At 38.2% G+C, this 26,925-nt stretch overlaps 3 protein-coding genes across 7 annotated transcripts in view; 1 reads left to right on the top strand and 2 right to left on the bottom strand.

Moving 5' to 3' along the window:
- Nucleotides 1-7,929, bottom strand: part of ABCC2 (ATP binding cassette subfamily C member 2) — a 36,756-nt gene extending 28,827 nt beyond the window's left edge. Inside the window, exons 1-3 of the mRNA XM_007424753.4 lie at nt 5,586-7,929; nt 3,413-3,586; nt 512-658 (exon numbers count right to left, since the gene is read on the bottom strand). Of these exons, the coding sequence (XP_007424815.1) occupies nt 512-658; nt 3,413-3,586; nt 5,586-5,630 (366 nt within the window). The 5' untranslated portion in view covers nt 5,631-7,929. The remainder of the gene's footprint in view (nt 1-511; nt 659-3,412; nt 3,587-5,585) is intronic.
- Nucleotides 7,930-8,081: 152 nt separating this feature from the next.
- On the bottom strand, nt 8,082-18,382 carry CUTC (cutC copper transporter). 5 transcript variants are annotated; one of them, XM_025164475.2, is made up of 9 exons: nt 17,781-18,382; nt 15,246-15,317; nt 14,687-14,746; nt 14,041-14,250; nt 12,480-12,515; nt 9,745-9,878; nt 9,543-9,570; nt 8,786-8,891; nt 8,082-8,467 (listed from the first exon to the last, which is right to left on the bottom strand). In XM_025164475.2, the coding sequence occupies exons 2-9, from the start codon at nt 15,313-15,315 to the stop codon at nt 8,356-8,358; spliced, it is 756 nt and encodes a 251-aa protein (XP_025020243.1). In that variant the 5' UTR covers nt 15,316-15,317; nt 17,781-18,382; the 3' UTR covers nt 8,082-8,355. The 5 variants fall into 5 exon arrangements, with proteins under 5 accessions (XP_025020243.1, XP_007424814.1, XP_007424813.1 ...); XM_007424752.4 differs by lacking the exon at nt 17,781-18,382 and adding an exon at nt 17,432-17,504; XM_007424751.4 differs by lacking the exon at nt 17,781-18,382 and adding an exon at nt 17,297-17,419.
- On the top strand, nt 17,437-25,034 carry COX15 (cytochrome c oxidase assembly factor COX15). Its single transcript, XM_007424750.3, has 9 exons — nt 17,437-17,640; nt 19,902-20,089; nt 20,656-20,778; nt 20,996-21,182; nt 22,163-22,330; nt 22,563-22,644; nt 22,925-23,079; nt 23,701-23,814; nt 24,354-25,034. The coding sequence occupies exons 1-9, from the start codon at nt 17,569-17,571 to the stop codon at nt 24,483-24,485; spliced, it is 1,221 nt and encodes a 406-aa protein (XP_007424812.1). The 5' UTR covers nt 17,437-17,568; the 3' UTR covers nt 24,486-25,034.
- The last annotated feature ends 1,891 nt before the right edge of the window (nt 25,035-26,925 follow it).

Below are 26,925 nucleotides of genomic sequence, written 5' to 3' on the forward strand. Positions count from 1 at the left end.
GTTGAAGAGAGAATAAGCTTTGCCCTCATTACTCTGTTTCCTTTTAAATATATTCAGGGCAAACCCCAAAGCTGTTATTTGATCTACAGGTGAAAATATAAAAGTGGCAATTGAAACCTGATATATGCATTCTTAATCAGAGGTCTCTTTTTATTAAACAACATAAAGGAAAATGACCAGACCCAGCTGATTGAGAATCTCAAATGCAATACTTTGGGAGAAAGTGTTTGACTTTTTCCTCCCCTGCCCTTTCCTCTAATGCAGTCTTGTCTAGCCTCATGTCATTAAATGTGCTGAATCAAAACTTCCATCATGATATGAGTGGCCACACGGGGGAACGTTGGCCTAATGAAAATCCACTCTCAAAACTTTTAATGAGCACTAGTCTAAATAATGGAAATAGACCAAGGCTGAATTTGTCAGTCTGGAGTTGGCAACTTGGGGAGAAAACTAAATAAAGAATGCTTTTGTCCTCACACAGAGTAAAGGTTTGCCAAGAAGTGACTCTCACCCAAGTGATGGAATAGAGTACAGGATTTGTGTACTGGACAGCAGGTCTTCCATTACTAAAGGTGGGGGACTGTAGTTTCCCTGAGTCTTCAACAATGATGAAAACCAGTTCAGTTAATGCCATCAGTAAGAGCAGCAGAGTCAGCACCTGATTAAAGGAAAAGAGAATGATGCAAATTACTACTCGTTAATGATTGCTGCTCATTAGGTTTCAAAGGAACAAATTTTCAAAAAGCATCAAAGAGAAGAAGCTGCTATATAAAGGCAACTCTAAACACTGCCATGTGTTGAGATTGGTTCTTGGTGAGTACTACAGGCATGTTCAAGTAACTGACAACAATAGAGTAGTGGTTTGCAATTGCCTTTTTATAGATTTATTTAAATATTCCCAGTCTAACCTACAGTTCTGAGAATTCATGATGGTCTAGGAAATCCAGTACTAACCAGGTACAACTGTAGCTTTTCTGAGATTAGTAAAAAATCTGCTAAATGTGACCAAAACTGGACAACTGGTATAAACCAGAAAGTATATTATGACCCAATGATTTTTCTAGCAGTAGCTCAATGTGTCTTGTCCGCTGGAGAGTAAATTAGCTTATTTGTATAACATGTTCTATACTTGCTCCCACAAAAACTCCAAGTTGGAGATGCATGACAGTAAGTTCACCAACATTATCAACAGTCTTATCTATTGAATATATAGATAGAGATGCTGGGCAATAACAGCCCAGCATGACACCTGGTTGGTGAAAACGAACACAAGACTTGGTGTGCCTATATATTGAACTAAGCCACAATGTGATTTTTGTCTAGTTTTGCCTTAATGTTGCATGAAGCCGCCAATTAGGCTTTAGTCAATCAACCAGTCTGTTTTGTTTCAACTGTAAGTCATAACTAATAATACAAAATCTAGGTAAGGTGGTAGTCAAACATAATTAAAATAGAACTTAAACAGCCTAATACAGCAACTGTGTAAATATTTATTTATTTACTTACATCTATTTAGGTACCACCCAGCTTCAAACTGATTCTGAGCAGTTCACAATATATTAAACCATAAAGACCAAACACAAAACAAGATAGAAGAAACACTTGTTCTATACAAAAACATAGACAAAAACACATCCAACAAGGGGCTCCATCTATCTTAACCCAAGGCCTGGGAGAACAACCAGGTCTTCAAGCTTTATGAAATGCCAGCAGAGCGGGAGCCATACAGATATCATTCAGCCATACAGAGAGCAAGTGCTACAACAGAGAAGGCATGGTTCTTGGGTCCCAATAGATGACACAGTTTGATCAAAGGAACCTGAAGTGTACCAACTCTGCTAGCATGTGCCAGCCAGGCAGAAACCATGGGAGATAGGTGGTCCCTCAAATAACCTGGTCCTATGCCATGTAAGGTTTTATAGGTGATGACTAGCACCTTTAATCACACCCAAAAGCATACTGGCAACCAGAGCAGCTTGCTAAGCAGAGTTGTCACATCACTGCCTGCGTTGCCGTATTATGGACTAATTGAAGCTTCTGAGTGGTTTTCCAGGGCAGCCCCATGTAAAGCACATTGCAGTAGTGAGGTGACTAGGGCATGAGTGACTGTCTGAAGGGTCTCCCAGTCCAGGAAAGGGTGCAACTGGCACACCAGATGAAGCAGTGCAGAGGCCCCCTTGGCCACAGCTTTCACCTGCTCTTTGAGCAGGAGCTGTGAGTCCAAGAGAATCCTCAGATTGTGCAAGATTCTTGAATGGGGAAGCACTATTCCATCCAAGACTATAGATGGAAAGACCTCGGATCTAGGAGGCCAAAATGTCCACAGCTACTGAGTCTTGGTAGTATTAGGCTGAAGATGGTTCCTCCCCATCCAGGCCCACACAGCCTCATCTTTCTGTTTAGTAGCTGCTCAAGCAAAGCTTGTCTGCTTCTACAGTGTTGGCTCCTAAGCTAAACTAATCAAATATTAAATCTTATGGGAATCAGACCAGAAAAATTTCCTCTTCAAAACAGGGTCCAAAAAGTTTCAGCAAGCAGCAAATGTAATAATGTGGGAGATTAATTGAATTGATACTTAGCCTTTTAAGAACAGGATTTGAGATGTTTAACTCAAAGAAATCTTTCCAAAGCCACACAAAATAACATTGCCCCATGGAATGCACTTAAAGCTAAAGCTGAATGTGACTATAATAGAGCCAATTCTTAGAAAGGCAGTTACTAGGCTTCAGTTTCAGCAAATGTCATTGGTTATTAGGGACAGCAGTTTTTAAAAATATCATACAAGTTGTGCTTTTGGCCATCTTGCAGTAATTAGGTTGCATTCCATCAGACACAGTTAAGCAATCAACAGCTTAGCACAATGTATAAATCAAGCCTTCATTGCTTTTGCTTTAAAAAAAACACTCAAAAACATGTAACTACAGCTGTATTCCATAACAATCAAAAGTGTTACAAACAATGAATGAAGTTAAGCCATAGAACAAGTCATTTCAATAATAGATACATTTTAGTAACATTTTTTGTGACAACACTTAACGTTAATTAGCAAATCAAAGAATGTTGGTTTAAGAACAACATTCTAGGTATGTCACATCTGTAATATTTTTTGTTCTTCCTGCTTTTTTTTTTCAGCCACATTTAGATCTATATTTCACTATCACATACATCCATACACATGTAGTACATCAATTAACTATAAAGAAGACATTTTTAAAACAAGAACAATAATTTGACAATATATATAAATACAACTATAATGTTAAGGAGAGATATGAACATTTTAAGTGAACTTTTGGAGTTTTCTCATATCTCTAACGCCTCATTTATTTCAAGGGGATTATGGTGCTCTTTGAGTTGAGTCCACTATCCTTCTACTGTTTGTCAAACTCTGAGAAACTATTTTCTCTCCCACCTGTTTCATGAGATATAGCCTTGTGACAGATGATTTCTTCAGCTTAGATTTGCACATGGGAAGAAGCTTCCATGGGCCAAAGAGCCAAAGGAAGCCTAGAGGGATCCAAACAAGAATTGTCTGTTCAAAACATAGGGGCAGATCAGCATCATTGTGGTCCAGGAAAGAGGAATTCTGTGGGTAACAAGAGAGAAACAGAAGAAGTTTATGCTGAAGGCTTTCTCTGAAATTGTTGGTTAATGTATAAAGCAGTCTGTCCCTTACACTTCTTCCCAAGGTTCCATTATGTCTCTGCTCTGACAATAAATATAGCAATTACTGAAGTTTAAATTTTGCTATACATGTAATAAGTCAATAACAATATGCTATATTTCAAGGATTTACAACTCAGCATAATGCAGCTGAACACTACTTTGACATTAATGTCCATTTCCTACAACATCTTTTCAAAACTCTTCACCAGTTCACATCCTCTTTTATTTGCCCCATATATCAAACAGCATGACTGAACTGTAATTAAGTTCATGTTAGAAGGTAACACTGGAGAACACATTTTAAAAAATTTGTACTTTTCTAAACATAGATGCTTTCCTGATACTGGGTTGGACTTATGTGGCAAGTAGCAGCTAACAGCAGTTCTCATTCTTATATATCAATTAGACTTTACTACACAATTATTATTTAGGTAATAATTTACAGTAACAGATGGGTATTTAAATATCACTAAAATCAGTGGAACACATTTGCCAAGTCCCACTGATTTTAATTGGGCCTAAATTCAATAACTTTAGATTGGATGCAATCCATTATGCTTAACTTCTAAACTAAACTTGACTTTATTTTTTTCCTTACATGGCACTGTGGTGTGTAAATGGGCAGAGGATAGCGGTATTTGGTATAGCCGGCAGCAATCCAAAAACAGGGATAGCCCTCCATGTGATGAACTGGGGAAGTCTATCACAACCATTTCTAAATCAGTATCTAAGGCAAAAGATCTACTAGAATTTATAGGATTGTGGCACTGGTAATGTTTTGTTTTATATTCTGATTATTTTAAGGAAGATAATTTTATCCAAGTAAAATTATCTTCCTTAAAAATAATCAAAATACAAAACATATTAAAAAAAAAAGACATCTTCAAAATAAACTGGGGATTTAATAATTTTATTTATTTAAAACATTTATATTGCCTCCCATCTTAAGCCAAACTCTGGGAGGCTCACAACCCAAAAATTAAACCAATACATATCAACCATAAAATAAAAACATTAAAACAAAAAAACAAAAAAGACCTGGCACCACAGCTAAACTTTTCCATGCAACTCACAACACGTTCATCCCATGCCAGTCTCATCCGGTTCCAACGCTTGGGGGGAAAGCCTTATACTTTCCTTTTTGTTTTTTCATTTTCACCATGTGGTTTAGATTATCAAAGCAATCCAGGATACAAATTATAATGTATTTATTTATTTATTTATTTATTTATTTATTTATTTAATAAATTAAAAAACAGAGAGAACAAAAATAAATTGCCATAAGATATAAACTATGATAAAAATGAATACAAAAGTTCCAGTAAGGCAATCCAACAAACAATCATATTAGATGGGATCACAAATCTTCCTGGTCCAATGAAGGGGGGAGCCATTAATAATGTGAGCAAAACAACAATTTTTGGTGGGGGGAGAGAGAGAGAGAGAGAGAGAGAGAGAGAGAGAGAACTACAAAAAGATGCCATAAAAATGGCAGACATGCCCCTAGCATCCCTTGGAACAATACTATAATTCACATATGATTATTTCTCTTCTTTAGAATGAACTTATTTATAAATGACTGTTACAATGGGCATTGAGAATGGTATAAACATTTTCTGCAACTAGATTTTGAAGCCCCGCCATCTAAGACACTGTAATTAAAACAAGGTCAATGGATGTTTCAAAATAGAAATACAGTGAGTTTGCTAATGCCTCAGTTGTAATCTTATTTATGCCCATTTGTCCTTTGCTACGTGTATACATCGGTAACTGATACACACCATCTCAAATCACAAGTTAAACTGATTTACCGTTATCTAACCATCCTCTCACAATTCATGACAACTACGTTCTGTCATTCAGCGTCATCCTGACTAACAGATGAGCAAATGTCTCTGAGAAAAGCAGCTGCCACTTACCCAGAAAACAGAGCCACAGAAACGTTCCAAAGGTGCCGCTGCCATGGCTGATGTTCTCTCCTCCAGCCGTTGCCCAGCTATTCTGTCCAACCCAGGAAATCAGGCAGGGCAAAAGTCCCAAATGTTCAGCAAAGCAGTGTTAGGAACCTAACAAAAGGCCATTAATCTTTAACCCTATAATCAAACTCATAAACTATGGAAAAGACCTGGCTGGCATTTTCCTAAGGCTTGAGAGATAGAAAATGAATGGATTTGAGTGGAGAATAACAAAGTATCCTGGATGAAATTCCTCAAGATATATAATTTAAAAAAAAAAATCCCCTTTCTCCAGTGACAATATGGTTGAAATGTACATGGACAGGTCTTTTAGCAGATTAGTTCTGCACTGAGAATCCAGTTTGGAGAAGACTGTTATGTCTCCAAGACCAAGACAAAGGAAATTAGAGGGGGAGTGGGGGCTGTGAGAGTAAAAAGACAAACACTTGCAATGGATTCTTTCTCTCCTTGTTGTTGTGTCTTCAAATCAGTGTTAATTCCTGGTGACTGCCTGGAGAAGTCCCTGTAGTTTTCTTGGCAAGATTTTTGGAAGTGGTTTGCCATCACCTTCTTCCTAGGGCTGAGAGTGACTGGCCCATGATCACCCAGCTGGGTTTGTACCTAAGGCAGGGCTAGAACTCATGGTCTCCCATTTCTAGCCTGGTGCCTTAACCACAACACCAAACTGGCTCTCTTTCTCTCCTTACCTCCCCCTCCATTTATTTTTAGCCAGCAATGATACTGACTTCAGTGTTCTCCCCCTCCAGAAACCACTGAAAAAACTAAACACGGTGAAAAGTATTTCCTTTCTGCATAAAATCACTAACCCCAGAGCAAACCATGATTTAATTCTGAAGAAAGTGTTCAGTATTCATAGGACAGGCAATTTATATCCCTTGGTTCATTATTAGTTAAATAAAGGTCAATATATTTTTGAAAAATGTCTATACTATAGGCTGACATTCAGTCTGGGGATGAGACATAAGACATTGTCAGTAACTGGCTGTCCTGTGGATTGTTATACTTCATTTGAGACAATTTCCTAGGAATGTGAAGCCATTGCACTGAGATGTTCCTTTCCCCATGTCTTCTTCTGTGTTCGAAGGGAACAGAAAGAGTTAATTTTATGCAGCTATCAGCCTATCACTATCTTTTACAGTGCATGACTTGCACAATCTAGCATTTGGCTCAGAGTCTCCTAAACTCTTGTGACCCTGGTGGACCTTGACAAAAACACAATTATCTATTGAACTTTTCTGACTTCTTTTGCTCCAAGTATTATTCTTGCAGAACATGAATACTTCCCCATGTTGTTTATTTGATGTGTTTTATATATTATGCTATGACACAGGTATTTGGGCATCTGCACAAATTGACAGTTCATTTCTAGACCCAACTGATAAAATGATTTTAATGGGGCTGTATGTGCATACAGGATTAGTGGACAACTATAGACACATCGAAATACAAACATCAATAACCTTTCAGATTAAAAAAAAATGCCCATGCATATTTGAAATTTCAACTTGACCTGAGGCCAGGTCATTTCACAGGACCATCTCCCATATTACCAACCTGGATCCTATGATTATTATATCAAACTTTCCCTCAATTTCCCTAGCTAAATAAGGCAAACCTAGTGGCTATAGGAAAGAGAACCTTTTCAGTGATAACTTCTCACGTATGCAACATTCCTCCTAGAATTCCGTGCTTGGGACACATTGTGGTCTTTAGAGAAGCATGAGAAGGTGTTTTTGTTTTCTTGGCCATTTCATTTTTTTAGTCCACTATCCACTATGATTGATTTTCCTTTATTTTGTATTTTTCTAAAATATTTCTACACCATGTAGATAATACAGCTATTGAGCAGTTTACCTTTGTAATGAACAATTCAAGGAAAAATAGAGACAAACTTCATTAAAAAAAAGTCTGCACTCTTCCCAGTGCCATGCTAGAATGGAGATATTGACTCCTACCAATTTCCTCATCATTTGTGACAGATGAAATCAATGTGCCCATGAAATTGGATATGGTATAGGTTGTACTGCTAGCTCCTGCCTGCCTGGTTCTTTGCTACCCTCCCCAAAGGATGGGACACAGTTAAAACCCCTACCAACCTTTTCTTTCTTGTCCTATGTGATAGGGCCAATTTGTGAAAACATCTAAGCCCTTTAAATCAACACAGCCTGGAATATGTTGCAAAGCACTGCACTGTTTTCCCGTGCAGTTCTTGCTCCTTCATCCATTCATTCTCTGAATGAAGAAAATGATACCTCACCCACTCCTAAATTCCATTTGAGTCCTGTATTCCACAGAAGCAGAGACCTCAATTTCTGTCAAAGTGAACTAAGAAGGGAAGCATAATATACTCACCTCTCTTGCTTGCCTGGAACAAACACCAGAAACCCCACCCAGGCTGGACAAAACACATGGCATGAAGAACAGCTACAGTGGTGCAGATCAGCTTCAGCATTTATTTGAAAAGTAAAAGTCAAAAGGAATTTTACCCAGTGGTGAATGCCTCTTTAGGCAATATCATGCTTTCCTAGAGTTTGCTCCCCACAGACAAATATTTAAGGAAAAGACTCCTTGAATGAAGACTAGGAAGAGGGAAGAGGAGAAAAACACACACCGGCATCTTCATTTGACTGACCCAAAAGCTACTGAAATGTCTACAGTTAAGGAATGGGGAGGTCAGAGGACTGTAGGTCTTCCTGTCCCATATCCTCTTCTTCTACAGGATATTCTTTGCAATTGCATTCAGGGTCCTCACTTTAGTCACATCTGCCACCATAACAGAATGCTCAGGCGTAGAGAGGGAGGCTCCCATCTTAACACTGGAGTTTCTAGAAGAAAAACAACAAGTCTTTCAATGCTCTCTAGAAAGTGCACCCATAAAAAATCAGGAAAAGACCAACTTCAAACCTATTCTTATTTTGGTCAATGCACAACATTTATCAGAACACCACCTGTTGCCACATTATTGAAATATCAAAAATGCCAATGGTTGCTCAACGCACACTACCTTGTTACAGTACCTGAAGTTAGGAACCACAGATGAATTTTACTCCAATGCTCCTGACGGTTTTATTCAGATCACAAACTGTAAAGTTGCACTAAGTAGTACAAACAAGATTAAGGCAGGGAAGATCTTGCTCTATTACCTGAACTTCATGCCTGAGTCCTTGGCTGAGCGAGCTGAGCAGTGAAACTCAGCAGCACCAGAGCCTTCTAAAATTCTTTGTAGATTTCTCTCAGTTATGCCTCCCCCTGTAGGAGATAATCCATTTCTGAGTCACAAATGAGAAGTTAAGCATGACTGTTCACAAAACAGAGCCAATTTTACCTAGACATTAGAGGGCGTCTCTGCTCTGAACCTGGGATTATTACTCAAGAACACTCCAGGTACCAATAGCAATGGATGCTGCACTTGCAACTCTCCAGCACATAAATCTGCTAGATAGTATTCTTCCTCAAGGACCAATCGCTGTTGTTTTTCTTGATGATAGTGATACAATAGAATAATATTAATGCTTTAAATATGATTACACCATGCCCACCAGTGTTTAGAGAAGAGATAGAAAGCAGTTTCCAGTAGAATTCCTGTTGAGAGGCAAGGAGTCCAAGATATCAGTTTAGTTAAAGAAGACAGAAGAAAGGAAAGAGGTTGCATTATTAGATCCTTTGGGAATCTGATGCTGTTTTAACTGCTGTGCTCCCTGCTTGTAGAAGACAATTTATGCTGTTTGAATATTTGCAAATAAAACTGCTATTTAAAAGATACTATATGTCTTCAGTAGATTCTCATTCCAAAGAAATTAGCATTTCATTAAAAAAATGAAGTCCAGTAGATTCTCATCCAAAAACTAATATAGTCCTATCTATATTCTTGAAGTTAATGGTATTCACAACAGACCTTACCTGGTACAATAATAATCCTGCCCTTTGCCTGTAAAGAAAAAGAGTAACCTTAATTGTAAAAGAAAATATAACCCACTTACATAGAATCCTCAGATATCTGAAGCCAGATTGACAGCTGGCTGGCATCTTCCCTATTCTGGACTACCAGAAAACAAGGATAAATTATCAGCAGAATTACAAAATGGGAGAAATGAAAGCTCACCTGTTCTATCAGCCGCTTTATCAAGGGCAGCCCCTCCAGGGCAGAGCTGTCACAACCACTAGTCAGCACCCGTTCAAAACCTATTGATATCAGTGTTTCCATGGCTGTTACAGGATCACAGACCATGTCAAAAGCTGCAGGGGAATTAAAACTCTCCTGGTTAAGATCAGTTGTGAACATAAATAAGAAACATATCACCTAAGGTAACTTTTTAATTTCAAATGGTGCCAATCTTCATTCCCAAATTTAAAAAAAAGCAAGATTAGCAAAGAACACTTAACAAATGTATTTGGAAAGGAAAAAAACCTAGAGTAAAATATTTTTTTTTACAAGATTCAAAAGATAGAGGTGGACCTGCTCTCCCCAATTTTAAATTATATTACCATGTAAGCTGTTTGTCACACACAGTCAAATGGATAACTTCCCTGAATAGCATGATGTCAATATTAGAAGGTGCTGGTTTAGCCAACGAACTTCACAGATATTAGGTATAAGGATACAAAAGAAGAATAAAAACTTTAAAAGGACACATAATCAGACAGAACTTGATAAAAACATGGAGTTCTAGAAAAACAATAAGTCCAACAATCTTGCCTTTAGCCTCACTCTGAAATGTCTTTTATTCTGGAGACAATTATTGTAAGAAAAGTATAATTATGTATGTGGATATGGTACATCAAGACTCTCAAAAGACTAAAGACACAGCAAGAATTACTTGGTGAAAGCCAAAATTTAGCATGGCTGATATATTTACAGATTGCTGGAAGAATAAAAAAATGACCTCAAGAAAGAAGGAAGGTTTTAAGACAAATGACAGAATCTGAAACACGTATACAGAACCAAGACCACCGCCTATTAGGACGTGTGTGTGTGTGCGCGCACACGTGTGTGTAAATAAATAGCTACAGACACAGAAACAGGATAAGTAAAAGACTGTGGAGTCCTTGGGGGTTCTCTGAGCTTGGTTGTTTTCTTACAAACGTTTCGTTACCTGGCTAGGTAACATCTTCAGTGCTAGAATGGAATGGGGTTTGCTCTCTGTTTATATACAGTGGCATGCCCTGCCAGTGTTGGTGGGAGTGTGGGTTTTGTTTTGTTTTTTCCTCTGATAGTTCCTTGATTAAGGTATTGTTTACTGCTTGATTATACGTCTGGTGATAATCTTGGTGTTAATCTCTGCTTATCTGGGTGATGATTACTGGTGAGATATTTTAGTCGTTTGTTTTCCTTTTTATTGCCTCTTTTGAATAGTGTGTAGATGTTGTTTATCTCTATGTGCCTGTTGATGGCTGCCTTATCTGAATACCAAGCTTCCAGGAATTCCCTCGCATTTTTGGATTTAGCTTGGTCTAAGATGCTGACAGTTTCCCAGTTCAAACTATGGTTAAGTCTGTCCACGTGTAGTGAGATTAAGGAGTTTTCATCATGTCTTCTGACTGCTAGTTGGTGTACATGGATGCGCTCTGCAAGCCTTCTGCCTGTCTGTCCTACATAGTGGTTGTTACAGTCCTTACACTGTATGTTGTAGATGACTCCTGTTTTTTCTTCTTGGGTTACTGGGTCTTTTGGTTTGCTTAAGAAGTTTTGAAGGGCTTTAGTTGGTTTGCGTACTACGGAGATGCCATGTGGTTGTAGTAATCCGTTGGTAGTTTCTGAGATGTTTCTGATGTATGGCAGTGTTATCCTTTTCATAGCTTGTGTTGGTTGTGTTGTAGTAGGCTGAGTGGTCAGGCACTTTTTGATAAAGTTGCATGGATACCCGTTTTGTTGGAAGATGTCATATAGGTGGCCTGTTTCCTTTTTCTGCTGTTCTGGGTTGCTGCAGTGCGTTTGTGCTCATTTGAATCATGTTCTTGGGTTTCTAATTTGCTGTTGTTTCCTCTGCCAAATGTATCGGAAGACAACCCACACCAATCAAGTACTCCATTACCAAAGTAACAACCCAACCTCCCACAAGAGGAGCTGTGTAACAACATTATTCAAATGAGCACAAGCGCACTGCAGCAACCCAGAACAGCAAAAAAAGACTGTATGACAAAGCGGATGCAAAATTTTAAAACAACAATTACATCACAATGGGAGGACTTATGGAAAAATTCAATAAAATTTACCCCAACTTATAATTTAAGAGAAAATTGGTACAGAATTACAGATGATACATAGCTGTCCATAATTGCAAAAACATATAAAACATAATTATTTAGAGTTTTGTAGTGATTTTCAATTATTGCTTGATGTGAGTCTAGTTCTCTAGTTCTCTAGTTCTAATCAATTAATTATTTAAGCAATGAAATTTTATGACAATTATAAATTTTCTTTTTACCGATTATTTTATTTTGTATCCATTATGTCCTTTTTCACTTTCTTCCTTTTTATTTTATGTAGTCATTTATTTTGTTCCTTAAATGTTTTAACATACTGTTTTTAATGTTCAAAAGAAAAAAAAGCTGCATTGGAACATATCAGTCTGTACAGAAAAATCTTCTAATAAGAAAAGTCTAACCACTCAGACAGCATAACCATTTTTGAATGAATGAATGAATGAATGAATGAATGAATGAATGTTTTATGATCTGAGTATTAACCATGAGTCTGGAGATCAAAGCAAGGCTGAAACCCCTAGGAGGCAGCACTGACATGCAACCCCAGATGACACTCTCACAAATCCCAACAGCCAGGGCCACAGTGCCTGGACCTTCACTTTTCCAATCCTCATTCTGAGCTATGAAACTCACCTCTGTGGAAGGTGACTGGCAAAGGGCGAGAAGCAGCTGCAAAGGAAAGACCTCAGATAGTGAACATTCTCATGCTGAGGTGAAAACATGTCCTTTTCTTGTCTACCGAGACATCTTTTCACAGTGAACTTCTATCTTTCGTATATCAAATCCCTTACAACTATTATGCTGTGTACCTAATGAAAAGCAATCTTAGAGTCAAAGAAGTATCTACTCTTCTCCTTAGACAACATGTAAATTAATCATTCACAAAATTAAATGAGCATTTGTTTTAATGTTTTAAGTGACTTTGGAACCAAATATCTGAAGTACCGCCTCTTACAGTAGATATATTATATTTTTAGACACAAAGGAGAGGCCTCTTCTTTGTATCAACCCAATGTTGTGACACTCCCCCTAAAGGATTACTATATTACTTTACTATATTTTACTGTATGACATTACTATATTTTCAGTGTCAGATCAAGATATTTTTATTCGTCCATGCACTGTAACTAACCACCTTGCTTTTGCTTCATTGTTCATACTCCCTCAATTTTATAGCTAACATGATGTTTATTTTTACTGGCACTAGGTACTACATGCACCATATCTGTCACTTTGAACTTCTGTTGCATATAAATTCGCAGAATCCGTTCTGATGCAGAGCAGTCTAGAAATTATGAACATAAAACTAAACGAAATGGGTTCATTAAAGATGTTGACAGCTGCTGGCTGAAAAGTTTTTCAGGGCTATGAGTGATTGGGAACAATACGATACTTCTTTTTCTCTGAAAATATGGATTAAACAACAGTAGAAAAAACACAACAGTGTGATACATCTTATACAATAACAAAGATACATCTTGTACAATAAAGAAGAAAATAAATAAAAATTGAAAAATGGGCTAATAAAAATAAAGGATTCCCCCTTCCTAAAGTGAACAGGGAGGTTGTTAAGTACATTATTGTCATTTTCCTATACAGGTAGGCCTTGCTTAACAACCACAATAGGGACCAGAAAACTGGTTATTAAGCAAGGTGGTAATTAAGTGAGTCACCACATGACTGGACCCAATTTCACGACCATTTTTACAATGGCCGTTAAGCGAATCACCACAGTCGTTCAGTGAATCACATGATCATCAAGCAAATCACATGGTGGTTAAGCAAATCCAGCTTCCCCAATGGATGTTTTTTATCAGAACCCGCTTAACAACTGCATGATTCACTTAACGACTATCATAAAGAACATCACAAATCATGATCACATGACCATGAGAGGTGGTGCAACAGTATACGACAGTCATAAGTGAAGTACAGGTCATAAAGCACTTTTTCCAAAACTCTCGTAACTTCAAACCATTGTTAAACAAACGGCCGTTAAGCAAGGACTACCTGTGATTGTACCTCAACTGTACATCTATTACAGCTCAGAAGAATGAAGTTGCTTCTACCAAGCAATAAGGTATGGGGGTCATAACATCTACCTATAAGAGACCACTGTTTTCTATCTGAATCTATCTTACTACAATTATGGTCACAGCAATCAAATAAATCCTAAGGAAAGCAAGACTCTCACCAAGCAGTGCTGTGCAGAGTTCTGTGTCCACATACCCATTCTCAGTCAAAGCTCCAAATACCAGCCCATCAGCCCCATACTGCTTGGCAAGCTGGATGTCAGCTTTCATGACCTCTGTTTCCCGGTCAGAATAGAGGAAATCCCCACCACGGGGGCGGATCATCACAAATATGGGGACTGCTATGCACTGCTTCACTACTTGCAAAAGACCTATAAGCAATAAAAGATGTAATCCACAGTATCAGTTAAGAGCTGGGGCAGTGTATGAGTGCGACAAGAAAATAAACCACAGTATAACGAAAAGAATTATGCCAACCCGACAGAGCTAGATCCTCAGTTCTGCTTCCTGCAGCAGTAAGATAAAAGAAAAGAAGAAAGTTCTGACCTTTTCCAGAAGAGGTTGGGAGGTAAAAGGGAGGTTGAAGAATAGTATACAAACAAATATGAAAAAGTGTTAGCCTGCTTTGTAAAAAGTAAAACACTGCTAATGCTGTAACATTCCTGTCTCAGTTACAAAAGTAATATCTTCCTTTTTATCTGAGGGTTGGAGAGCTATAGACCAAGGTTTAATTTACAATATTTTATAGCACTGATCAGTTCTCATCACTGTAAAGTATGAGGGGCTAGATTCAGCTTGCCAACTCACCTATACTTGGTGTAGTTCCTCCCTCCATCAGATTGGCACATAATTCAAGGCGACCAGCACCTGCAAAAATACAGATCTACTGTTTGAAAGCAGAAGTTAAGAACAATACTGTACATTATTTGCTGTAATAGACAGGAGTGTTTCTGGGCATTCCTGAACCATCATTTATAAGGAAAAACCCTATTTAATTTCCTCATTTGGACTTCTAAGTATTAATGACTATGTGATTTCAAAAAGTGAATATGTATTTTACATGATTTACTGTGGTACTGATTCAACACATTAAAGTAGAACAATACAAAAACTGTAAAATATGAATTGTCATCTATTCATATAAATTTGCATCTTGCCTGTCTTAAGTGTCAGAACACATAATTGAAGATATTAAAACGAATATATTGTTTCACACTTTAAAATATTACACATCTTGCTCTTCTCTCCAAAAGGATTTCCAAAATGGCTTCATAATGCTTTTTACAATGCATTCAGCCTATGTCCTCAGTGGTAGGTCTCCTCTGTGACTCTTCAGTATCTTCAGCTACTATTTTTATGGGATTACCTCCTCTTTCAGCATTAATGGCAGATTCCACTGAATCAACACATACTTCCATGAGAAAGCCACTGGCCATTCCTAGGAGAAATACAAAGCAGAAGTTATGGGGCAAATGGACTCTGCCCTTGAGAAAAGGGCAAGACTATTTATGAAAAAGGTGATATCTTTTATCTTAAGATCCAGCCCTTGCTGTAACTCTCAGTCAGTTTCTTCCATGTAATTAGCCCAGGCATATCTGAACGCAGAACCAAAAGGCTCCTAGATTTCTATTTACTAGTTAAATTCTGTCTAAGTTATTATAAACAGCATTTACTGTCTGAACAACATACCTAGGAGATTGTTATTGAAAAGCTAAAACTGTAATAGAGGACTCTATTTTCAACTACCTACACCTCACTTCTGAAGGCAGGAGAATGAATATGAACCTCCGAAGAACATATCTCACATTCATGCAAGTGATTATGTACAGTAATTAAGGTAATTACATATAGAAAGGTAATGCTGAAAGATTTCCCTAAAGCACACACACACACACAAAAAGAGAGAGTTAAGATGGGGGCACAGGGGAGGGAATACTAAAAATAATTTGCTTATTAAAGATCCACATTTTTCTCCATGTAGAAAGATTCTACTACAATGAGCAAAATTTATTTGGTTCCCCTCTCACTTTTTTTCCCATATAACTTAAAGTATTTTGGCTTTTTTACAGGAATTGAGGAAAGACCTGACATCCACAAAAGTGATGAACATAGCATCCTTGGTTGATGCAGAAATATTTTAGATCCATAAAGACCGACCTCTGACTGCTAACAAGTGATGCACCAACATCAACCAAGACTTTGATGAAGTATTTTGTGTTTCTCACAAAGTTGTCTATGATCAACTTTTTGACTGATAAGCTTAGTGATCTACAAGCATCTCTAACTTCCTGTGTAGATTATTAGATGCTCTTAGTTCAAAACAAATCTTTCAATTTAAAGAAGTATACACTAGTCTAATGATATATACTTATGCATAGGAATCATGCTTATTTTACAACTGCTCTTAATCTTGGAGCACTAGGATCCCTGTGTTCGTCTGAAATATCTAATGCCATTTAATTGCACTATTTGGCATTATATTGCTAATTATTTAAACTATTTTACATAAGCAATATGCTGCAGTGTCTTGCATTGTGGAAAAGGTAAAAAAATCTCTGAAATATACTACTGTAATTGTACTACTGTACACTACTGCAGGACAAAACAAAAATAATTTAGAAGATACACAAATACCTAGCATGAACTAAATATAACATTATTTATATAATCTGATTGTAACTGTACTGTTTTAACAGAGGGGGAAACTGGAGACCAATTTATTTATTCAATAGAAAAATAGTGAAGACCTTTACTATCTCTGTGAGTTTTCTCAGTGAAAGCAGCAAATTGGTTTTCACTAGAGCCACGATGGGGAAAGAAGTGCCTAAATCCACCACTTTGCAACTCTGATCCCACAGCACGCGTGCTAATGCCGATTTGCGTGTGCCGATACATACCCACTTCCGAAGATCTAAAGTATGCCAGGGAGAAAGACTTATCCTAATCTACTCTACATCATTCTCTTTTACATCTAAGGATCATTTCAAATGGAGTAATATTAGCAGTGCGATCCTATATGCGTACATCCCACCAAGCCCGGCAGAATTTGCTCACAGTGACGTATGTACCTGGGATCAAAAACCACTGAATTCAGTGAACTTATTCCTGAGTAGACACACAAAGGATGATTCTAAAAAAAGCGTCACCCCCCTTATCTGCCGCGCCTTTTCCGTTTAGTTTTCTTGAGTGGATGCAACTAAGTGCAGCGAGCCAAACCCAGGCAGAAGTGGGGCACCAGCAAAACATCTCCACCGCATTATTCGCTTCTTTCGAAGCTACTCTGAAACTAAAGGGGGTGCGCGCGCGAGACAGACTTAAGGATTAAAATTGCCCGGATATCTATTTTTAACTCCGCCTTCCCAAACCCTTATGATCCCTTCCGGCCTCCGTTCCTGGTTTCGCCTCCACCCAACTCACCCTCGCACCCTCCCACCGGGCCCCGCTTCCGGTCCCATTTCCTCATTCCACGTCCGTCACACCGGAGCTCCGGAGGTGACTCCGAGATCGACGGGGCTGATGGGAAAGGAAGAAGGCCACGCCCCCAACTCTCACCTGTCCTGGCCGTGCACGCGGGGAAGCGCCGTTCTAACTGTCACGTGATACCATGGAGCGTATTGCACTGCGTTTCCGGGGAAAGTTGCCTTATTTCCGGTTAGAGGAAAGCTACTTCCTCGTGGTAACGTGAAGCGATGCTTTTACGGGCGGTACTGGGAGGTACTCGATTTTTGCTGGCACCTCGTAAAGGAAGTTCTTCTGGCCAGGTACTTGCACAGTGGAATACGGTTTCCTGATCTCTCAAAATGTGATAAAGTTAGGGGTATCACATCTGAGCTGCAAATAGCAGGACGAAAATTAAATAGGAGCAAAGAGAACATTCTGTTGGAAGAAAAAGTTATCTTACCAAGTCCGTTTCTGAGCCGGGAGTAAAGACACTGACAAATTGCATGAAGTTAGGAGATTTATTCTTCACCCAAGTGCAGAAGCAATGACAGCAGGCAGTTAGGTGGGCGGCTGCGCTGGGCCCCCTCCCCACAGTACCTTATATACCTTCTGTTACATTCAAACCCACGTTAAGATGTCATGACTTTCTGATCCAATCAAAGCCAGTTACCTTGATCCATACTCCTCCCCTTACCCAGGACCCCTTTCTCTGATGCCAAATAAGGTTCTTCCTTTCTGTATGTAAACTAATTTCTATCACCTTGAGTGTTAACAGCCATATGTAAACATACATCCCTAAGAAACAAGGTCAGGACCGCTTATCTTTCTTTGTGAGGGGTCATCTGAACAAGAAGAGACTATCAGGTCAAGACAGTTTATCTGCTTACATGAGTTGCTGCCTTTCCAGTCAGGAAGAGGCAAACCATGTCAGCAATTAACACATCCTTGAGATTTTGAAAAGTGTTAAAGGTCTCATCCTCAAGAATGCAACCTTTTGATAATCTAAAATACAGTTAACCATACATACAGGAAAGGGAATATTGGCATTTTGCTAGGCCTGCTTTTATTATAAAGATAAATGTTTTAAACATCTACATGTCTTAATATATAAAAATGTCTACATGCACCAACCTTCTAACAATTCTTACTCTGTCTTGTAATCTCGTGGTCTTTTACACCCAGATATGGTAGCCATAGTAAAACTAATAATTTATGAAGTGGCTTGGGCTCACGTTTCTGTGGTAATTAGGGTGACATATGGGTCCTTAATATATCATTCAATGTAATTAGACCAAGAGAACACAGCAAGGGCTGCCTGCTGTCACAGTTTGTGTACTGTTGTTTCCCAGAAGAATAGGCAGCCTTGATTTACTCTAACACATCCTTTAGGATGGGACCTGCACTTCCTTTCTCACTGGGTTTTCACTGTTGTAAAAAAAAAAAAACGAGAAAAAATTTCACTTCAGCGAACTAAAAAAATAAAGATTTCCTTATTTATTTAAAGCATTTATTTTTCTGCTCTTCAACACTGAAAGCAGCTTATCAGATAGCAAAAACAAGACAGAACCTGGTCTTAGGTTTTTGATCCAAAAAAGGTGCAATGCAGAGCTGAAATGGAGTAGGAATAAAAAAGAAAACTTACCAGTTCTTAACATTTTATGATTCCTGTAATGGCTGGCTGTGATAGAAATAGGATGCTTAGAAAACCAGGATAACATCCACACCTCCAAAATAGATGGTTTTGCTGATCTGCCTTATAATATAAGTCATCGTGAAGGAGAAGGGCTCCCCATGCTAGCTGATAATAGGAGAAGCAGGTAGTGAAGAATATATATAGCTGATGATTGAATTGTTGGGCTCTTGTTGTTCTCTGAGTTTGCTTTTCCTGCAGAGATTTCATTACCAGGCAAGGCAACCTCATCAGTGCCTTGTAATGAAGCATTTGCAAGAAGCAAGCTCAGAGAACAGGAAGAACCCGGGAGGGGCTGATGGACATAGTAGTTCCCTGCTATCAGCTTCTTTTCTCCTTTGAGGCACTTGTGAATATGTTCATCCCCAGAGGGGACAAATGATGACATATATCATTATACAAATGCCCTGACTTAACATATTTGATCAGATGTTGGGACACAATGGTGTAAGTTTTATATTTGCATGATGACATTACTGCACATGTGTTGCTAATTTACCATCACCATTGTTTGCTGTGGATGCTACTGTTTGTGAGAAAGCTGCTCAACTGAGCTTCTACAATAAAATTTAAAAGCAAGTTGTACTAAGCTCCTTAGTCAATATCAATTGACATTCTAGTGTCCTTTTTTCTGTCAGAACTCTTGTAAATGTGTTTTTTCTTGTGCTTTTTTAAAGTACAATAGCTTCTCCATTAAGGGCACCTTAGGTGATATAGCAAAGATTAATGAATTTCTTATTGTAAAGTGCATCTTCCCAATGGCTGTGATTCTCACTTTTTTTATTAACAGTAATCCCTTCAGTCCAGTAGTGACAATATTACATACCAAATATTTACACAAAGGGTTGCTTGAATTGTTAATAAATGTCTCACCACCTTCTTTGTCTTTAGCAATGTCTCCGGTGGTGGCAGCTCCTGCAGAAACGGACACAACACAGTGCAGTTTCAGAAGCAGCTTCACATTCCAGAGTAGCAGTACCACCTGTACCCAATGCTGTGACAGACCGAACAATAGGACGTTGGCTCATAATTTGCAGCAGTACTGTGGCTGGAGCTGTGGTGCTTGGTGGCATAACTAGGTGGGGAGAGTTAATTTCTCATCCTCAACCCTCCCCCCATCTTTTTCTCACAATATATGGATTACATTCAATAGATCTTTCTACAAAATATCTTTTGCTACTTCCTCGTAGCTTTGCTATGTACTCTAAGTGTCTTTTAATGAGTGTTAAAAAAAAAATCCCTGCCCTTTGGGTACTTGTGTCATTTTTATGTCTTTGCTTATTAAGATAGGAGTTCTGTGTCATAGTGTTTGAGCTGAGCATGTCATTTGTAAGTGCAATCTAAATGTATACATTTTTATATCACCCTTCCTCCCGAGAGTTTAAGATAATATTCTTGTTTCTTTTTCCCCTAGAAAACCTATGAGGTACGTTCATTGTTTTTTAACTATATATGCGTATCTTAAGCATTTTTTTAATCACTAATAGATTTCCCCATCTGGATTGCATCAATCTATGTGTCTGCATCAATTTCTAAATTGTCCCGTTATGTTCTAACTCTGCTTTTCTAGGTAGGCACATCTATCATATTTCAACTTGAAAGGAACTTCTCCCCTGATAAATGGTTTCTTTGCTCTCTTTCCAAGATTGACAGAATCTGGGCTTTCGATGGTTGACTGGCACTTAGTGCGGGAGATGAAGCCTCCTCAAACACAGCAGGAATGGGAGGCAGAATTCCAAAAGTACCAGCAATTTCCAGAGTTTAAAATGTAAGTATGATTTGTGTTAAGGTTCCTATATTCTAAATTTCAGTTAAGAGGAATTCTACCATTAGCATGGCTCTGTTTCAGCAACAGACAAGTTGAGGGGCAAGGGGGACTTTGGCAGCTGCTTTTTGAGGGACGTTGAGCTGAAAATTAGAAATTATTAAACTTTGTTGCTGTTTTTTCCCCCTATTTTTGAAAAAAAAAATCCCCAATGTAACAGCCTGAACCACGATATGACACTTTCGGAGTTCAAATTCATCTGGTACATGGAGTACTCACATCGTATGTGGGGGCGACTTGTGGGGTTGGTTTACATCCTTCCAGCGGCCTACTTCTGGAGAAAGGGCTACCTGAAGCAATCCTTGAAAGGTCATGTCCTCACCCTCTGTGGGCTTGTCTGCTTTCAGGTAGGAATAGCCATTGGAATTTAGGAATAAATGATTGTGGGTCTTTTTAAAATAACTGAGACAGGCAATGAAAAGTAGTAATATCTGAACATTCAGAGAGCTGGTGCTGATCTGTATGTGAGTCAAGGACTGTGATATATGGTAGCCTTGCAGAACCTTGAAATAATTGTGCTTGAGATGATTATGCAGTAACAGAAGAAAGGAGTCAGGCTGTGAAGATTATTCTTTCTCCTGATATTTATTTATTTATTTAAATTCAGTTTTGAAACTTGCCCAACTCCTTTATAACTCTAGTCAGCTTACAATCAAAAGAGAAAAATAACACATATCAAGAAAACACAACTGACTGGAAGGCTAACTCAGTAGCAAACCCCCCAAAAATTAGGGATTCCACAACCACCCCATCCCAAGGCCTGGGAGAACAACCAAGTTTTTAATAGTTTCCTGAAAATCATTAAGGTGAGAGCTATATGGATCTCTGGTGGGAGGTCATTCCAGAGTGCAGGCAACAGAGAAAACACATTTCCTGGGTTGCACAAGATGGCATTGTTTAACTGATGTGACCCAAAGCATGCCCACTCTGCCTGACCTCACCAGATGGGCATAAAAATTTGGAGACAAACAGTCTCTCAAGTAGCCAGGCCCTGTGCCATGAAGGGTTTTACCAGTAGTAACCAGGTCCTTGAATTGCACCTGGAAGCCAGCTGCTAACCAGTGGAACTTGTGAAGTAGTGGGGACATGTGCATATACTGTGACACACTCATCTCAGGCTGTGCCGCCACATTCTGGACCAGGTGTAACTTCTTGCTATAAGTTGAAAGACTTCCTTTCCTGAACAGTGGTGAAAGATGAAATGGTTAATAAACTGGATCTCTGTTTTGAAATTGTCAGATGATGTTCCTTTGCATGTAACATATATGATACTAGCAAGAAAAGAAATGAACTTTGTTTCAATATAATTATTTTGTTATTTTTGCAGGGTCTTTTGGGCTGGTATATGGTCAAAAGTGGATTAGAGGAAAAGCCAGACTCTTATGATATCCCTCGGGTCAGTCAGTACCGTCTAACTGCACATCTTGGATCTGCTCTTGTTCTTTACTGCTACAGCTTGTGGACTGGGCTATCATTGTTGCTACCACAATATGAGGTGGGTAAAATCATTGGTAAAGGCTTGTGTCTTGAATACAGATTGGGCACCATAATCTGGATAGCAGTTGTACTTGGAATGGGGAAGAGGTATGGCAGGTATATCCTGTACAGGCTTAGCCAGGAGGCAGAGGTGGGGAATGTAATTAGAAAATATGTTGCTTTTGTAAGATCTTTTCTGTAGAATATATGAAAGGATTACTGCATATACTTACAGTACTTGTGTTTTTCAGCTACCTAAAATCCACCAACTACTACGCCTGAGAAGATTTGCTTATGGAACATCAGGACTCATCTTCCTCACTGCCCTCTCAGGTAAATGTCTCTGTTACTGATGCACTAAATTGGGGGTGGGGGATGGGGGAGATAGGAAAAATCATCTATTGTCCTTGCTTCATGTCCATGATAAGATTTGCACTTTCTCTGACATAAAAGTTCTTAAATGCCTTCTCCTGAAGGACAGTATACAGAGCTGGGAAATGTTACACAGTCTAGGGATAAAAACTTATCATCTTGAAGACTTTAAATCTCATATAGTTAGTCTTATTGAAAATCTGCCTTCAGGTATGTCAGTCTCTCTTCTCTGAAACTGTAGGAGCATTTGTGGCTGGACTGGATGCTGGTCTTGTATATAATTCCTTTCCTAAGATGGGAGAACGCTGGATTCCTGATGACCTCCTTGCTTTTTCCCCAATGACAAAGAACATATTTGAGAATCCCACAACAGTGCAATTTGATCACAGAATCCTGGTATGCATCGCTGCCTTTATGCTATGAACTAATAGTTCTTTTAGCTGATTAGTTTTTTTAAATGACAGAGAAACTGGGGTTATGGGAATGAATTGTACCAGCTTGGATGGAATGTTAGCTTTTACATACCTAAGATACTAATTTCAGTCCTGCCATCTATAGTTTAAAAAATCGCAGGTATGTTGCTCGGAAAGACCATCTTTGCAAAGACAGTAAAAACTATGGTTCAGTTATATGGCTTGCATGATCCCTTAAAACAAAGTTATTACAAATACAACTATAATCTTTGGAAACCCACCCTTTAGAAGGATTTGAATATAAAAAATTATGAAAGAGTTAATAAGGCTATAAGAGAAGAGCCTGGAGGAGGCTACAACCCAAGCCTGAAGAACTGCTGTTGACCTGTTATAACCTCCTATATGAGGTCATGACCTCCTATATAAGGTATAGGAGAAGACAGGGCTTGAAAATTACTAGGTGTGGATCAGTTTACTTAATACTTGTTCTCCTACCCATTTGTTTCCTTTGAAAGCAGGACTGCTTGTTTTGTAAATTGGGACCTTTCCAAGGCTTTTGTGGAGCTGTTGGAAGACGTTTTAATAAGTTTTTTTCTTCCTTTAGGGCATCGCCTCAGTTGCAGCCATCACAGCTCTCTATCTACTTTCCAGGAAGATCTCACTCCCACGTAGAACTAGAATGGCATTTGCTTCCTTACTGACTGTAGCATATCTTCAGGTATTGATTTCTCATTAATACACACATTTAAATTCCAGCTAGCAGGGAAATAGTATTCTCTGAGCTGAATGATAAACTGCCGTTCTTCCAGATACCTACCTGCTTATAGCAAACTGATTTAACTTGGATGATTGACTTAGGGATTTTAAAGTAGAGTTATTAGCAACCATGACACTATACAGCCCAGCTTTTTTCATATAGCTTTGAGCTAAAGATGATTGAGCGAGCGAGCGAGCTGCAATAATACTATGCCATGTCATAATGGGAAGAAACTGCCAGAGAAGGTGAAGCTATATAAGCATTACTTCATGAAGCACAGGGTAAATTACTATTGCAGTTGTAAAAAAGTTTACTTATTAAAAAGTATAAGAATGAGTAACAGAAGCTAGTTAACACCTAATTAGTTATAAGGTTGTTTTGTATTGCTGTCTATATAATATACAGAGGTATACTATATAGTATACACTATATAGTATAATGTATATAGTATACATTAAGGTTATATCTGATATAGCATTGATACTTTTGCTCCTTTGCAGGTCACCCTGGGTATCAGCACACTACTTCTGTATGTCCCAACTCCTTTAGCAGCTACTCATCAATCAGGTTCTTTGATGTTGCTGAGTATGGCTGTGTGGCTAATTCATGAACTCAGAGGGATTCCTAAATAGTCTTACTCTCTTAGCCCAAGCATTGAAAGTTTAGAATTAATGCCTTTGCAATATGTACCATGAAATTTGAATTGAATTGAAGAAGACAACTATATAGAGAAGTACCTTAGCTTCATTGATGTGGAATATATTGCTTCAAATGTCATGAATACAAACCATCGTCTGTTTTGCTGACCTTTTTTCATGTTATAAAATTACTGAGACCATATCTGTGGCAAGAACAAAGGATTGTTTTAGCTGTTACTCCTGCAACACAATAAATTTCCTGCAATTTATTGAAGCTATAACCACAAACAATTTCAGTGGTCTCTATGTTTAAATTCTGTATATAAAAGATGATGGTAAGATACAGCATAGGATTATGGAATGAATGGCCTTGGAAATTTGGAAGCATTTGTATTATGTAATGGATGGGAAAATACAAAGTTTATATTCTGAATTGTATGTAATTGTGTGTTCTCATGTTTCTTTGAGAGGAATCATGTTCATTTTTAAAAATATTAACATATAGTGTATTATGAGATTTCTAAATAAACATGATGATAATCTTAGCTTTTTTCATCCACTGGTGTTCTTATGTCCTTATGCAACCTATTTTTTAAATATGATGTTAAAAGAGAAAGCCATATTATTATATTTTATGACTTGAAATGGTACAAGATTAAGCATAAATTCCTAAAACAGTAGTAAACAATGAAACTCAGGAAATTATATAGGCAGAGCAGTGCCCTCTGCAGTGAGAAAACAAAAGCAAAGTTATATATTCATCATCCAATGTATTTGGTTTTCCAAGAGCAAGAAATCCCCACAGTAGTTTGCTTTAATTATTAGGCATATTGGGTGCATGTTTCTTGTTTGACTTCCCTCTCCGGTGCAGATCCCAATGCAGTTCCTCAAAGATCTCTGAATACCATTTTAAATTACGTGTTTTGTTATGTCTCCAGTCTCAAAAACATTTTTCTTTCCCACAAGCATGCATTTATTCTTTAAAAATAATGTCAAAGTCTTAACGTTTCAAAGCCTTAATATTCAAAATCCAATTTGTCAATGTTTTCTGAGCCCTTAACCCATTTAAAACTCTCTATAGCCAAAACCTTGCCTTGCTTTTTGCTGTTTATTTTAAGTTCTTAAGGATTATAAAAATAGATCTTCATATTCTTATTTAAGGATTAAAGACACTCACCAGGTATTTCCAGCCTTGTCACTTTGCAGGTGTCTAACTTCTTTGAAACAGTTAATAGGCAATTTCTGGAGGTAGTTAGCAAGGGAAGTACACAAACTTAATGTCCTTTGAAAAGGCTCCATCTGCAGCTTGAGCAATTAGGGAGAATTCCCCTATCTCCCAATTCCCCCTCCCTCCAGAAACCTGAGTCTTGCAGTCTCTTCATGGGGGCCAATCGTAAGGGGAAACACCTTGGGGGATCTCACGTATCTCTCTCTTATCCAGAGAGGATCGTAGGGGCCGATCTACTAATTGACTCCTTAAAAAAGTCCACAAAAGTCGGCTCTGCTTTTTCATGGAGCTGTCTTCAGTCTGCTATCTTCTCCAGGAAATGGGAAATTAATTGCTTTCAAATTGAGCACGTAAAGATGTTCAAATATTTTGGTATTTTCTTCCAATCTGTATTTCCTGGACACCAAATTCAAACGGTCACAGCCCAGGCTCAAACAGCTGCAATTATTAAGCAATTATTAAATTTCCCAGCTGCAACAGGAACATATCAGTTTCTACTGCAATCAGACTGTTTAATACAAAGATACTGAATGTTTTGTTGTTTATGCCCAGTTTTATGTTTACTCTGATCTATGACATGTTGAAGCCACTCAGTCAAACATTATTAGTAGTCCATTTCAAGTCCCTTGCTCCACTTTAAATACCTTCTTTTGGTTAGAATTATGTGTCTTCTGTAGCACCTTGAATTATAATCTGCTGCCTGAAATTTGCTGAGAAAAACTTTTTCTTGAGGTGAATTGCTACCTAATCTTATTTGTGATGATTGTCAAATACTTTTTCTTTTATGGCCTTTCTACTCCATACTTAATAACACTTGGATTTAACAGAAGTATTGTGTACAGGAAATCAAACAGAGGGTCCTTGATTTGGATATACTGTACGGTGATGGAATGGTATGGTGAAGGCCACACTCGGGGAGATAAGCATTTCCTTAGCCCCCAGAATGACCGTGGGAAGGTGAAGAGGATGAGACTGGCACCACCCTAAGGAATTTGCAATGTTTGCTTGCTGGCTTGGGAAGTTTAGATTCAGTCTGGCGAGATTCTGTCTTGTAGGTGGAAGCTAATAAATGCAATAGAACTGTATCTATACTGTCTCGTGGAGTTCTTTGGGCTGAACCCGACATGTACAGAGCAATACATCTAAAATTCCCACCTAGTCCCTCAATCTTTTTCAAACCCCTTTTGAGACCTCCAAGTATCTCTA

This window comes from Python bivittatus, unplaced genomic scaffold, assembly GCF_059951505.1.
Source record: "Python bivittatus isolate LINGU-HERP-01145 unplaced genomic scaffold, Pbiv_v1 ctg000980_np1212, whole genome shotgun sequence".
NCBI classification, from domain to species: Eukaryota; Metazoa; Chordata; class Lepidosauria; order Squamata; family Pythonidae; genus Python; species Python bivittatus.